General features: G+C 43.4%; 5 protein-coding genes across 5 annotated transcripts; 2 read left to right on the top strand and 3 right to left on the bottom strand.

Annotated features, from left to right (window-relative positions):
- Positions 1-584: 584 nt before the first annotated feature.
- BYT42DRAFT_543529 (armadillo-type protein) lies at positions 585-4,581 on the top strand (the record flags this gene model as incomplete). The annotated part of the gene is made up of 13 exons (XM_051565699.1): positions 585-590; positions 652-723; positions 806-1,017; positions 1,109-1,378; positions 1,441-1,492; positions 1,556-1,672; positions 1,746-1,873; positions 1,943-2,054; positions 2,123-3,461; positions 3,527-3,750; positions 3,829-4,037; positions 4,110-4,347; positions 4,414-4,581. 13 exons carry the CDS (start codon positions 585-587, stop codon positions 4,579-4,581), a joined length of 3,147 nt encoding a protein of 1,048 aa, XP_051425987.1.
- Positions 4,582-4,947: 366 nt separating this feature from the next.
- BYT42DRAFT_592251 (replication factor RFC1 C terminal domain-containing protein) lies at positions 4,948-7,863 on the bottom strand (the record flags this gene model as incomplete). The annotated part of the gene is made up of 12 exons (XM_051570605.1): positions 4,948-5,215; positions 5,277-5,419; positions 5,478-5,631; positions 5,691-5,798; positions 5,853-6,001; positions 6,061-6,346; positions 6,523-6,608; positions 6,689-6,808; positions 6,993-7,182; positions 7,250-7,360; positions 7,424-7,660; positions 7,715-7,863. 12 exons carry the CDS (start codon positions 7,861-7,863, stop codon positions 4,948-4,950), a joined length of 2,001 nt encoding a protein of 666 aa, XP_051425986.1.
- Positions 7,864-9,092: 1,229 nt separating this feature from the next.
- On the top strand, positions 9,093-10,859 carry BYT42DRAFT_559175 (mitochondrial carrier domain-containing protein). Its single transcript, XM_051567090.1, has 7 exons — positions 9,093-9,392; positions 9,463-9,546; positions 9,641-9,854; positions 9,931-10,000; positions 10,093-10,188; positions 10,271-10,449; positions 10,541-10,859. Exons 1-7 carry the CDS (start codon positions 9,202-9,204, stop codon positions 10,679-10,681), a joined length of 975 nt encoding a protein of 324 aa, XP_051425985.1. The 5' UTR covers positions 9,093-9,201; the 3' UTR covers positions 10,682-10,859.
- Positions 10,847-12,902, bottom strand: BYT42DRAFT_559166 (uncharacterized protein). The gene is made up of 12 exons (XM_051567089.1): positions 12,707-12,902; positions 12,587-12,642; positions 12,459-12,519; positions 12,260-12,395; positions 11,960-12,199; positions 11,779-11,879; positions 11,624-11,711; positions 11,470-11,569; positions 11,297-11,406; positions 11,146-11,232; positions 11,024-11,078; positions 10,847-10,959 (listed from the first exon to the last, which is right to left on the bottom strand). Exons 1-12 carry the CDS (start codon positions 12,728-12,730, stop codon positions 10,902-10,904), a joined length of 1,116 nt encoding a protein of 371 aa, XP_051425984.1. The 5' UTR covers positions 12,731-12,902; the 3' UTR covers positions 10,847-10,901.
- A 255-nt stretch (positions 12,903-13,157) lies between these two features.
- On the bottom strand, positions 13,158-14,449 carry BYT42DRAFT_559163 (GTP-binding protein ypt1). Its single transcript, XM_051567088.1, has 5 exons — positions 14,338-14,449; positions 14,137-14,257; positions 13,998-14,045; positions 13,697-13,924; positions 13,158-13,607 (listed from the first exon to the last, which is right to left on the bottom strand). The coding sequence occupies exons 1-5, from the start codon at positions 14,349-14,351 to the stop codon at positions 13,404-13,406; spliced, it is 615 nt and encodes a 204-aa protein (XP_051425983.1). The 5' UTR covers positions 14,352-14,449; the 3' UTR covers positions 13,158-13,403.
- Between the last annotated feature and the right edge of the window lie 189 nt (positions 14,450-14,638).

Below are 14,638 nucleotides of genomic sequence, written 5' to 3'. Positions count from 1 at the left end.
ATGTCTCATAGAAGCACTATTATAGGCCAAGATTAAACAATGTATAAGTCTACACAATGCTGCGGCCGAAAGCACGCCATTGAAAATGGTAAACAATAGGAAAAAGAGACATCGTGTAGCATAGAAATTTTTACAAGGAGGTGCATTCTATCAATATGTAGCGCAGTCTTCTATGTGAGGATAGCTATTTGTTTTGCTTATTCTGTTTTGTGATCCACAACGGCAGCCAGCAGTTTTTGATCACTTATACATCGTTATTAGCTTGTTTAAAGATCGCATTGTTCAGTTGAGGTGCTAGACGAAAATAAAAAAAAGAGGATATACCGATATAATGGGATATTAGTGTACCGATATACGGTCTACGAGAACCTTTTCTTGATCAGATGGTTGAACCAAAACAAATACCGCAAAGGTCATGACTTTTTTTCATTCAGTGACGCTTCCCGCTTTTCGTGTAACGAAACAAGTTACCACTTTGGTGCCCATTTCGGAATCAAAAAATTTTTTCTCTTTTTTTTTTTTTTTTTTTTTTTCTTCCTTTCCTTTTTGACGGTCCTTTTTCTGATTACTTTAATACAGGCAACATGGAGGTAAATGGACGATCGCGGTGAAATTGGCCAAGGAGAGTAGATGGACTCAAATATTATTTAGCAATTTGTAGCCGGCCTCGATGGATTATTGACGAAATTGGTGTCAGCTCAGGATTCTGACACTATCCGAAATGTACGTGATATTACTTTCTGGATTGGCTTGGCGTTTGGTTTACTCATCACGTTTGGGGCACTTTTTTTTTTCTTTATCGTAGATCACTTCCACGTTGAACACTCAGTTCTATGCTTCCCAGAACTGTGTTCCCGCTCTTGTTCAGATTATCAGCCAGTCGCCTCACCCTGAAGTACGACAACTTGCAGCTGTCGAACTTCGCAAGCGTATCTCCAAGTGGTGGCAAGAGGTGCCCGAAGCGACCCAGGTCGCTATTCGTACTCAGTTGCTTCAGATCGCTCTTAATGAACAACAGTAAGTATATTCTTTTTTATTGGATCGCGTTTTTTTTTTGTGATCGGGTGCGGTTTTCGATTTATAATGAACCACTCTTCGTGACTGGTAGGGAGCTCGTTCGCCATTCAGCTGCTCGCGTCATTTCCTCTATTGCTCGTATCGATGTACCAGAAAACAAGTGGCCTGATTTGCTCTCTTTCTTGAATGAAAGTTGCGCAAGCCCCAACGCTATCCATCGTGAAGTAGGAACTTACTGTTTGTACGCGCTCTTTGAAGTGATCGCCGAGTTCTTCATGAACCATTCCAGCTCGTTGTTCGATCTTTTCAACAAAACCATCGTCGATCCTGAGAGCAAGAACGTCAGAGTCACCACTGTTTTGTAAGTGAACCAAAAAAAGGAAAAATTCACGCGAGAGATAAGATAATGAACCATCATCAAAGGACCCTCGGTAAATTGGCTGAATACATCGATACCGAAGATAAGGAGAACATCGTAAGTGAAGATTATTCTAAACAGTGAATGTAACCGCGTGTATTTACAAACCGTAATGTATAGAAAATGTTCAGAAACATGATTCCTGCTATGGTCAGCGTTCTTGAGCAATGCTTAAACGAGAGTGACGAGGAAAATGCGGGCGAAATCTTTGAAGTCTTTGATAACCTGTTGATGCTGGTATGGTTTTTGTTTATTATCACAACACCCCTATACGTGATGTTCAGAATGCTGATTTGCTCTCTTTTTCTAGGATGCTCCTTTGCTTTCCAATCATTTGGTTGACCTTATCCGTTTCTTCTTGACCGTGGGTGGCAACCGTGAGTTGGATGAGACTCTTCGTGTCATGGCCCTGTCTTTCCTCATGTGGGCTGCTGTTTAGTAAGTGCAATTTTTACCATTTCCATTCGTAAAAAAGCTAGTATTAACCATCGTCGTGTTTTCATCTAGCAAACAAAACAAGATCAGAAGCCTTAAGCTTGTTGGTTTTATCGTGGAGAGCTTGATGCCGATCGGTACCGAAGAGGATCCCGAGGATGCCGATGAAGATTCGCCCTCTCGTGTAAGTGTTCATATAGAGTTGTTTTGATGTTGTGTGAGTTCAGCCACTAAAATTAGTGTTGTTCATAGTTGGCCTACAAGGTGCTCAATGCTCTTGCTACCAACATGCCTCCTCAGCAGGTCTTCCCCATTGTTATGCCCATGGTCGTCTCCTACTTGCAGAACCCCAATCCCAACTACCGCAAGGCCGCCATGATGGCTTTCGCTGTTATCATTGAAGGCTGCGCTGAATTCATGAGCCCCAAGTTCAACGAACTTTTGCCCTTGGTTTGCACCGGTCTTCAGGATCCCGAAATTATTGTCCGTCGCGCGGGTTGTATGGCCCTCGGTTGTCTTGCCGAAGAGTTGGCCACTGAAATCTCGGAACATCATCAAGTGCTCCTTCCTCTTGTCTTCAACCTCATGAATGACACCAATCCCGAAGTCACCAAACACGCTTGTAACGCTTTGGACGCTATTCTTGAAGGTCTTGGAAACGAAGTGCTTCAGTACCTTCCCATGTTGATGGAAAAGCTCCTTTACTTGTTGGATAACGCTTCGCAGACCGAAACCAAGGCTACCGTCATGGCTGCTATTGGCAGTGCTGCACACGCTGCTGGCGAATCGTTCCAACCTTACTTTGGTCAAATCTTGCCCCGTATCCGTCACCTGATGTCTCTGAAGGAAGGCAATGACGAAACCTTGCTTCGTGGTGTCGCTACCGATTCCGCTGGCGCTATTGCTGAAGCAGTTGGAGCCGATATGTTCCGACCTTACACTCAAGATTTCATGACCTTGGCCATTGAGCAGCTCCAGTTGGATTCTCCCCGTTTGAGAGAGTGCTCCTATGCATTCTTCTCCATCATGGCTCGCGTCTTTGGCGAAGAATTTGCTCCTTATCTGCCTACCATCATGCCTTCCATCTTGAGCTCTTGCCAGGCTGAAGAAAAGGACGACACCATCCTGGAAGGTGAAATCGATCTTACCTTGGGCGATGGTGACGAAGAGGAAGATGATCTTAGCGCCCTCAACTTCAACTCGGCTGTGGCTGATGAAAAGGAATTCGCTGCCGATGCTCTCGGTGAGCTTTTCGAAAACACCCGCTCGCATTTCCTTCCATACGTCGAAGCCTCGATCAACGAATTGACCCAGTTGTCGTTCCACTTATTCGATGGTGTGCGCAAAGCCGTCACTGGCAGTTTGTTCAGCTTCTTGAAGACATTCTATATCATCTCTGGTCAAGGCGATTGGGTTGCTGGCTTACCTCCCAATTACACTCTTCACGAAAACGTTCAGAATATGGCCGCGATGGTGATGCCTACTATCTTGAGCATCTGGAAGGATGAAGATGATCGTATGGTCGTGATTCAGATCTGTCACGAAATGATTCAGGCTCTTAAACTGATGGGACCTGCCATCATCGCTAACCGTAAGTGACCAGATTTTGAGAAAATAGTTTGATTATGCACTCATTTATTTCTAACTCTACTTTAGATGTTGAGGATATTGCCCGCAACTTGTTGGATATCTTTGAGAAGCGATCGATTTGCCAACAGACCTTTGATGACGAAGACTTTGTTGATGAGGATGAAGAAGCCGAATCCGAATCCTTGTTGATCAGTGCTGCCGGTGATCTGGTGGCGGCTCTCTGTGAGACCATTGGTGAAAGTTTCTCGTCGTTCTTTGACGTGTTCCTTCCTCTTATCTCCAAATACTATGTATGTATTTTTTGACGTGATGAAGAGGGTGCCATGATCCGGGGTATTGACATTTATCTTTTTTCTTCACCTTTTTAGAAAAAGACAAAGACGTCGTCCGAGCGTTCGATGGCGGTTGGCTGTCTTGGAGAGTGCATTACTGGTGTGAAGTCGGCCGTGACTCCTCATACCGAACGTCTTTTGCAATTGTTTATCAAGGCATGCGGTGACGAAGATCAAACTGTACGAAGCAATGCCGCTTTCGCCTTGGGTATTCTTACGACTCATTCCCAGATTGATTTAAGCTCGTAAGTCCCACTCTCCGTGATCCTGCGTGTTACTGTTCCAAAACCGCTCATTGAAAACTTTTGTTTCTCTAGCCAATATAACTCCATGTTGACCGCTCTTTATCCGTTATTCCACAACCAATCATTACCCAACACTACGGATAATGCTGCTGGTTCGGTGGCCCGTCTTATTCTGGCCCATCCCGACGCTGTTCCTTTGGATCAGGTCTTGCCCGTTTTCACCAATGCTCTTCCTCTCAAGGCGGACTTTGCTGAAAACGAGCCAGTGTTTAACTGCTTATTCCAACTCTTCCGTTCAAACAACTCATTTGTAAGTGTTTGGTTTTTGCTGAAAGAAAATGTGATAGACCAACATGCGTTAACACATTATGTATAGGTTTTCAGCCACATTCCCCAGTTCCTTCAAGTGTTTAACCACGTTCTTTCCGATGAAGAGCAATTGAACGACAGCACACGTTCTCAGCTGATTGAATTGCTGCGCGCATTGAACGCTCAATCCCCCGACTTAAACTTGGCTTCGACCGAGCTAGGACGTTTCCTGTAGATCAGAGCATGATCTGTTTAATATTGTCTGACCACCGCCCTTTCTGCGTCATTCTTGCTATTCTCTTATACATTTTTTAGACCATTTGCATCCGAGATTGTGATCCAATCCATCAAAGAAAAATCCAAAATATATTCGTTACTGTACCCTTTATGATTAGCTTGTAAAAAAGATGCACCATGGTCACAATGTGCTTATCATGGTACGCTTCCACTTCCCATAATCGCGCATTATTGGATGTATGTATCGAATCTTCCACCAACTGAGATCGATTTATTGCAGCTTTTTCTATTAAGGAATGAAGAGAGCTGTTGTAGGGGATCATCTTTATCATGCGAAAATACAAATACTATACACAAGATGTTTTCAAGCCTTTTGTTTCTTGGTTCGACGGCTGGAGGCAGCAGCAGCAGCAGCAGGAGCAGGGCGTTTCTTCGGCGACGTTTCTTTGATAAGCTTATCTTTTGATACATCTTCGTCGGAGGCTTCATCTGCCGCATTTTCCTCTTCATTCGTACCGTCATCTTCATCCTCACCGAAAATCGTGCCTTCCACATCCTCAGTGGGGATTGCGATTTGTTTCTTCATCATTCCTGAGCTTTGGAAGAGCACAGGATGCTCCCGCTTGTTATATCTACAACAAACAACCATGAGTTTCTGAATTTTGTAGATCACCAATGTTTACTCCAACATACAGCTTTGTAAATGTCGTCCGTACTTCACTCGGTAGCTTGGACATTGGTTTCTTGGAGGCGATCTCCAAGTCATTGAGTGTATCAAGATTTTCTCTACTTAATCCATATTCATCCATGATTTTGAAGGCTTCATCGTATTGCCCCTGTTCAGAGGAGGTGAATATGTATTCGACAAAACCATACCAAACCTGTTTTACTTACATCTTTCAGGTAGACAAAGATACGTTGGATCAACGTTGGTACATAATTATGGCGAATCTCAAATTTATCGCCAGAAGCTCGCATGCGCATACGATTCTGTACATCCTGGAGTTCCCGAATATATCTGGCCTTTTTGGAGTTTTGTCCCAGCCATCTAAAGGAGGTCTGTTTACTTTTATGTTCTAATACATCAGCTAAAGTGGCTGTACTTACTGAGGAAATGTAAGGCGGTTGCCTGCCAAGCTGCCTTCCATATATGACGCCGGTCGCACGCAAGAAAGAATCGCATGTACCGGTAGTAACGACCAATGCTGTACAGAACTATATATGGATCGTAAATCGATGTGTATCTTCAAGAATTTGTATCTAACATACCCATGCATCATACGATCTACAAGATCACCTTCACCCATGGCTTCAGCCGCTTGCGCGATTAACTCCATTCTACGACAATCCGTTTCTTCAGAACTCTCTTCCTTGACTCTGTTTTTGGCTTTCTCTGGATCGCTTTTTGTATAATTATCCTGAAAAAAGAAAAATGAGATATTGATGACCAAAAAATAATCGATGTAAAGCAACTTACAAACATCATGAGATGGGCCATATTGTAATCGTGAAAGTATACGTCGGATTTCTGCGACAGCGTTTTGCTTCGCCATGAAGACTGACTAAGCAATGCCAGCGGAATATCAAACAAGGTCATTTGGGAATATTTTTCATTGCTTTTGCCAACTGCCTTTGCGCGATCGTAATCCATCGATGTTTCTTTAAGCCGAAAGGTTGAGAGAATATTCAATATCTGTCGAATGTCGTTGCCAGTCGCGTGGACGAGTTGATCGAGAGCATTGGGATCAAGTTCCAGTTGTTCTCTGTGATGCCATGGGGCAAAATGATAAGTAAAGATCACTTCATTTGAGATGAGAAAATAATAATATACCTGGCTGCAATGGCAGATATACGGTTGCGTAAAACATTGGCTGGAGTTCTGATTATTTCGGCGTTAGAACAGAAAACAACTCGTCTACTGCTTTTTTGAACATGTTACCTTTTGAAACGAGCGTCATAACACACACGCAATAAAGGCTGGACTTTAGTAGAACGGACATCGTTACAGATACAAATTACGGGAATCTGTCATGATGCAATCCAGTAAGCCTCGCTTTTTGGTCTCACTCGTGTGTGTCCGGTAGAGGACCATCCTGTAAGTTTACCTTGGCTTTTCGAATAAGAGAAGCGAGTTCAGCGGACCCTCCTCGGTCACCGCCTGACATACCGTCGACTTCATCCATGATGAGTACTACCTTTTTCCCTTTCAGCATACGCGTTTCATTCTACAGAGACCGATCAGTTGCAATTCTTTTGCAGTTGACGTGAAGCGAGCAAAAAATACCTGCTCTTGCTTGCCCATAAAGAATTCTGTCATCGTCCGATTGTCCATCATTTCAGTAATACTTTCCTGTCAAAGGGGCGACCATCAGCTAATTGTTTTTCTTTGCGCGGGCCGTAAATACTCACTTTGAGGACTTGCTTGCTACGGACATCACTGGCATTGAATTCTAAGGCGGCATATCCGTACGTCTTGGCTACAACGTGGGCTGTTGTGGTTTTACCGATACCGGGTGGACCGCTCAGGAGCATGGCTCGATAGGCAGATAAGCCATCCTTGTCTGCATTGGCCGGAAAACCTTTGGCCATATTTTCTTGCCTTTAAAACAACCATCATGAGTCCTCCATGGCTCGAAACAAGACATGTTGATCTGCTCACTACGTACCAGTGTTCCAGCCAAGTTGAAATTTTTCGCACGAGTTCCTTGTTACCAAGAATTTCTTCCACTGATTGCGGTTTATATTTCTCGGTCCACAGTTGATGGCGAGACGATGGGCTAGAAATGTTCATCATAAAATGAGAAGGCTGCATGAGCGAACAAAATCAAACGATTGCCTACTCGTCTGGGGTCGACAGTATGCTAGTGTCTTTTTTGCCTTTGCCCTTGCTGGTGGTCTTTTTCGCTGGCTGGGCTGCTTCACCGCCTTTTGACTCTTCGCCTTCCACCAATTCATAAAACCCATCTTCATTCAAGATCTTGGTCCCGAGTTTCTCTGCTTTCGCTGTCTTTGATGCACCGGCATCCCGTCCACGGACCAAAAACGTTGTTTTACCGCTGACACTACCAGTAATACGACTAGACAAACCATGAGTTACTGTCTTCCAGAGGAGACTATATCCATATCCATACCCTCCGTAACGCTTAATGACGTCGCTGGTTTGCTCCTTTGTCAATGTCTCCAATTCACCGGATAATACAAATGTATAGCCTGCAAGACAATTGGGCTTGCCTACAGGAATAGGACGTGTGCCAAGGGCTTGTGGTGCGGCACGATTCATCACATTGAAATATCTACATGAATATCCGATATGCCGTCAGTCGTGATGAAATCCTTTTGACAAAAAGATTACGGAATACTTGCGATGATTTGGATTTGGCCGGTTTAGCTGCTGCCTTGGGTTCAGATTCTGCTGGTTCCTTGTTCACCGCTGGCAATTTTCGTTTAGTGCTAGCGGTTTTCTTGGTCTCTACTGGTTCAATTTCGTCGTGCGCGTCGTTATCAGGCTCTTCAGTCGAAGGATCGTATGCATCATCGTCGTCATCATCCTCGACTTTTTTCCTAGTTTTACCGGGAGCCTTCTGACCATCCTTGGCTACTTTTCTTCTTTTACTACATTGAACTATTTAGATAAGAAAAATGCGGTTCATAATTTCTTGATTTACCTTGGTTCGGGTTTGGAAGCAGCTGCGATACTGTTGAACTCATATTAGACGATAAGAGCGAGCATAAAATAATTGGTGTGCACCTACGGCTTTTCTTTTGATGGACCTACATTCAAGATCGGTTAGTACCCTACAAGATCTCCAACATCATGGTATTGTCTTTGTCGTTTACCGGAGGTTTTTGGCTGCGCGCTGCTCGGCGCGTCGGTCGAGGATTCCAGATCAGGTTTCATTCCCGCGGATTTTACACCCTGCTGAACGACGCCCGATAAGTATCGTAAAAGTAGGGTCATTTCCAGATACTCGGTTTTCCAATGGTCTTACTTTTTTAGTATTGGTTGGACTGAAATACTTTGAAATGTTCATTGCCAAACGTCAAAATTGCAGTAATCTGGAAGAACTGCAAAAGTTCATTCACGCGTATTCAAAGACCGTGTGACTGGGTTGTTTCGAGCAATTGGCGCATGATGAGAAATTGAGCGGTTTGGCGTGGGTGTAACCTGCCATGTAGAACAAAAACAAATCAATAACCCTTTCATCCCTTTTAATAATGCGCAGCAAATTGGTGGATTACGAGGTTTACATAGTATCCTGCTGTATAGCAGCGAGTAGGTTCTATGTAGGACGTTCAGTAGTGGAGTCGCAAGGGTCTTTCAGCCGAGTGTGAGAAACTGCCGTATAAGCGCTTGATGGATAGTGGAAAAGGGAAGGCATTGGAAAGCCGTTGATAGGTTATAATATACCTTGAGAATGAAAACGATAGTCTTATTTAAGGTTGATGCTTATAGGAAAAACTGAGCAACATATAAGAGTGGATGACTCAGAAAAACACGCGAGCAATTCGACAACATTCCCGATCCTGACTTTGAAATAACTCCTAAAGTATTATTTTATCGGTTGTCTCGAAACTGCCTTTCCTTCTTCCGAACTCCTGTACACGAACCACCTTTTGAATGACAATCAAATCCGATCAAAAAAATCCCTTCTTACACTTGAGTGGAGGTGCCATGTCCGGCATGGTGGCATGCATTGTCTTGCAACCTTTGGATCTTATCAAGACGCGCCTTCAGCAGCAGCGGCAAGATCACCTCGCTTTTCTGCGAGAAGCCAAAAAGAAAGGGTTGCTTGTAGCGCCACAGAATAGGTAGCTCTACTGTCAAAACAAAGTGATACTTTTTTGGGGAAATACAAAAGACTAATGCCCGAATGCGCAGTACCATTGTTTCTACGGTGCGCGACATTGTTCGAAGCAACGGCCCCAGCGGACTGTGGCGAGGTACCATACCCACCATTCTCAGGTAAAAAAATTGAGTGATATACCGGATATGTGGCAAAATATGCAATGCCCAATAGAGAGATAGGCCAAAGGTATTTATAGTGCATATGTTATAGAAATGTGCCAGGTTCAGCGTTGTATTTTGTTGCATTGGCGGAAATTCGTGACATCTTGAGCCGAACTCGAACCACATGGCAACCCTGGGTTTCAATGAAACAACAGTCAGCCATTGAACAAAAACGCTGGGAAAATCTCGTCTCTGGCGCTTCTGCTCGAGGCGCCGTCGGTTACATCATGATGCCCATCACCGTCGTCAAAGTCCGATACGAGGTATAAGAGTCGACATAAAGTCGAATCATGAAGCAGATCATCCTAATATGGATCACTGACTGCGCGTTCGGTTTAGAGCAATTTTTACAATTACCACAGTATGACCGAAGCATTTCGAAGCATTCTAAAGCATGATGGTGTGCGCGGTAAGTGACCTCTGTTGGAAAAACAAGAGTGGACGAGAACCATGGACTGACGGCCATTTGTTGTATTGTTTTCGTTTTTCGGATTGGACCAGGGCTCTTTGCTGGCTATGGAGCGACCTTTATCCGTGATGCACCGTTTGCAGGCATCTACCTCTTTTTTTACGAAACATGTAAAAGCTGGGCTAATGGTAAGCAAGGATTCATCAGATCATTTGGGTTCACTTTGATTCATCAACCCACCGCTTTTCTCTACCGTCGGATCATTATTAGCATGGAAAGATCAATACAATGTTGCGTTACCAAATATGGCGGTTAATTTGGGATCCGGTGTTTCCGCGGGCATGCTGGCGACCTGTGTGACACAACCCTTTGACCTGCTGAAAACACGCATGCAGCTCAAACCAAACATTTACAAAAACATCATGCAATCGGCCCGTAAAATTTACATGGTATGGATATAACTGGTCAAACAATGAAGAAAAGAGGAGAGAGGGCTAATCATGGAACGCGCTTTTTTTCTTGTTTTTTGTTTTTTGTTAGGAGGAAGGCATTATTGGATTTTTTGATGGCATCAGCGTTCGCATGATACGCAAGCCACTGAACTCAGCCATTTCTTGGGCTATTTATGAAGAAGTAGTGCGATGGCATGCCCGAAAATCGATATCCACTAATGAATTATAGATGCTTACTGCCAAATCATAGACCTGTACACCTTGCTTTCATTTTGTTTTTACCTTTCATACTTTGCATAATCCTCTCCCCCTTATTTTTTTTTCATTTGTCTGTCTCCTCGTCATGATCTTGTATACATACCCGATGTTGATCCATTCTATCCGGTTCTTTTTTTTTTTTTTTTTTTTTTTTGTAAACAGTTGAAATAATATAATACATAGCAGGAATTCTATATGTACAATGTTGATTGTTCGTCTTCCACTCGCTGAAATTCATAGAGTCCGCATCTACAAACAAACAATCGTTGATGAGTGTCCTGAGACCTATCCGTTTGTTGCTGTGGCAACTTACCCCAAATCATTGTCAGCATTGCATATGAACAATGCCTGATCATCCGGAGTTAAGGCTAACATGGGTGAAGGTACGTGAATAGAGCAAATTACTATGAAGCATCTATCGATCAATCAACTCACCCACACCAGCTACTGCGCCAAAGAGATTGATAACTTGCTCGGTGTCAAACGTCTTTGTATGATACAGATGAACATAATCAATAGGTTCTGCAAAAAAGACATCAAAATTAGTATCCCCAAACCACCCGTGTAGGCAGCAAGCAATGATTACCAGCGGCTATCAGGAACTCGCCATCGTTGGAGAACTGGACACTTCGAATCGCGCCTACGGAGCCTGCCAACAGATGGAGTGTTTTTGAAGTATTTCTGATATCGTAAACCCTTTACAGACGTCATATCAATGATACAGCGTTCCACATGGTTGCGCAGCCTTGATCTTCTTACCTTGCTGTCTTGTCTTGGTTACCAGTAACAAAAAATCGACCATCAGGGCTCCACGCACAAGAAAAAGAAAAATCATGGTGCTCATCAATAGCAGACATAACTTTTCTCTTGTTGGTTAGTCGTTGTACGGGATGTACAATCAGTAATAACTCACCTGCACCCGAATTTGCATCGGCCAAGATCGTTTGAGTAGAATCGCCCACGGAACAAAGTAAATTCTTATCAGGCGATATGGCTGTACACTTGAAAATGACAATCCATGGTTGAGCCACGCTTGATTGCAAAAAGCAGCTTCTTGTTCTTACATACATTCACCGGAAATGGCATGGATAAAGTGTCGGCAAACGTCATGGTATCGAAGCGCAGATAGCGCACTTTATTGTCGTTGCCGGAGACAAGACCGGTTTTCACTACGTTATTTAGATTGAGTAAAGGTATCCATGGCGTTTGAGCTTGTATCAAAAGCCTCGTTTTTTTTTTTTTTTTTTACCTCCCGTCCTTGACATGAATAAATCCAAATGGTTGGTCGTTCCATTGATATCCTGAGTCGTCATACCGTAACATACATTGCTTTCGGTATTATCCAAACGTTGGCAAGCGTATTCACCCATAGCTCCTCCAGCGAACAAGAGATCGTATTTGCAAGCCATACTGATCACTTTGAAGGGAAGACTGGCGATAGGACGACTGTAACCTCCTTGGGGAATCCATTGGCGAACCGTATCATCAGCTGTGCCATTGTTTAGCCCGATAATGAGACTAAATCAAGTTGAGAGTTCTTATAACTTACACAGATAGTAGACATCGTTTTTGCTCGTTGCCCACACCAACTTTCTCAGTTGAAAGTGGCCAATGCTGCATCGTTCAGCCATATTGCCGTATTTGAATCGATAGAATTCTTGATTCGATTTGATACTCCTTGCCCTCTAAAATAACCGTCCATTTGAGTCTCTCCGTAGCTTGGATATCCTTTGACGACAGTAAATTACCTCCATCTGTCGTCCGACAGGGGGCTCCACAAGGCTCAGATAATTCTCAAAGTCTTTTACCCTACATTCCATCGAACATGATCAGTTGAACCTCCCCACGGAAAACGTTGGGTGATTTTTCAGATTACCGTTGCTTCTTCAAAAATTCCCTTGGACAATGAAGGGCATCCCAATTGTATCCTTGCTGTTGGTATCTAATTGTTAGATCGTGCCCCTCCTCCAGTTGATTCCGGCGGTAGTCTTTTTACCATATCCAGTCCCGCGGTGACCATATCGTCTGTAATGACAGTGCATTGCTGTTTATCGATGAGCGTTGGAGCAAGTAGAGGGAGTAGAAAAGTTCATATAAGTTACCAAAGGATAATCATCAGCAATACTCATGGCATATCGTCAAAGCCAAGTTTTGCAAATAGGTCAAGTTCCGGTTTTGTATTTCTAAATTTGGGGCGCACTTAATATGACTTGTGACGATGAAGCCGTCCTATTGTAGGTCAGTCTTGGCAGATGAGACTCACCACTTGATTGCATAGATACACTAGAGAATACTACTCTTGGGTCATAACTGGATCCCACATAACATAGGCGTTAGACTAGAGAACATAAAGACCTGTCCTTGTCGTCATTCTGCATGCCCGATCTACCTAAACCGATGGATTGTTTGCTTTCACTGACAAGCCCAAAGAAACAATGAGTGCTTTTCCAATGTTGCAAAATTTATGAATCATCACTTAAATGAGATACTGTGAGAACAATGAAGTCGATTTTTTTTTTTCGCAATATCCTGTTTATTCTATCATTACTGCTCCTTCGGTAGCAATGTGGAAATCATGGGAGAACAGTCAGAATACAGCGACTAGATACAGTAACGATTGTGGGAGATGCACGATGGAAAAACAAGATAGGAATTCCATCACTCTTCAGTAATAAAAAGCAATGAGGGCGAGTTTAACAGCAACCGCCAGATTGTTTTGGCTGGACAGACGTGCCCTGACCAACGTTCACGGTCTGCTTGGCTTGCTGTTGTTGCTGCATAGCTGAGCCCATTCTATCCTTGATTTGCTTGGCCATGGTCAAAAAGGCTTGCTCAACATTGGTAGCATCTTTGGCGGAAGTTTCTAAGAAAGGTATGCTCAAGGAGTCCGCAAATTCCTAATTGAACCAGGTTGAGCATCATCGATCCCGCCACCGCTTCGCTGCAAAACTAGAGCAGTTGAATGCGTTTTTTTTGTATCACCTACCTGTGCTTGCTCCGTGGTAACGACCTTCTTGTCGGTCAAATCGTTCTTATTACCAACAAGTAACTTGTTGACACCTTCAGCTGCGTAACGCTCGATTTCCTGCATCCATTGCTTGACATTGTTGAAAGTGTCTTGCTCCGTCACATCGTAAACAACGATAATGCCGTGAGCTCCCCGGTAATAAGATGAGGTAATGGTACGGAAACGTTCTTGTCCTGCTGTATCCCACTACAACAAAGAACCAAACGAGCCAAATTGAATGAGGTCATGTCAGAGAACAACAGATATCATCTAGTCTTACAATTTGTAATTTCACGGTCTTGCCTTCCAGTTCTATGGTTCGGATTTTCTGTTTTTTTTTTTTTGTTTTTTGGCCCGTGGCCGCCGTTTCATTAGCAAGATGAAGCAAAGTTTAGGTTGCAATGATAAAGGACACTTACGAAATCAACACCAATAGTGGAAATATAACTTTCTGTGTAAGTGTCGTCAGCAAAACGCAACAACAAGCAAGATTTGCCAACACCAGAATCGCCAATCAACAAAAGCTTAAATAAATAATCGCTGTCAAATACAGCATGTTAATAATAATGTTCGCATATCAAATGGTGAGAAAAAATTGTCTCGGCCAATGGTCTGCTTACTATTCAGGATTCATAATGGGTGGTTTGTTCACGATAGAAAGAAGTGCATATCGGTTGAGCGCCCGCGCTGGTATCTATTTTCGGCTTCCGCCCCAGCCATGTCAGCCAACAAGTCACACGAACGGTCAAGGAGAAATTCATTAGCCATGTGGTCTTTCAAATGAAACAACCATACATACAAAAAAATATATGTATACTTTTTACTGCGCTTTTCAGGTTTTGAGTGGTTGAAATTCAAGCAAATCTCTTGTCTACATCTCTATATCTTTCAAAAAACGATCACTGGCGGTCAATGGCAGTA

This window comes from Radiomyces spectabilis, assembly GCF_025331425.1.
Source record: "Radiomyces spectabilis strain NRRL 2753 chromosome Unknown BYT42scaffold_3, whole genome shotgun sequence".
Taxonomy (NCBI): Eukaryota; Fungi; Mucoromycota; class Mucoromycetes; order Mucorales; family Radiomycetaceae; genus Radiomyces; species Radiomyces spectabilis.
Note: the sequence above shows the minus strand (reverse complement) of the source record. Positions and strands in the feature narration are given on the sequence as shown.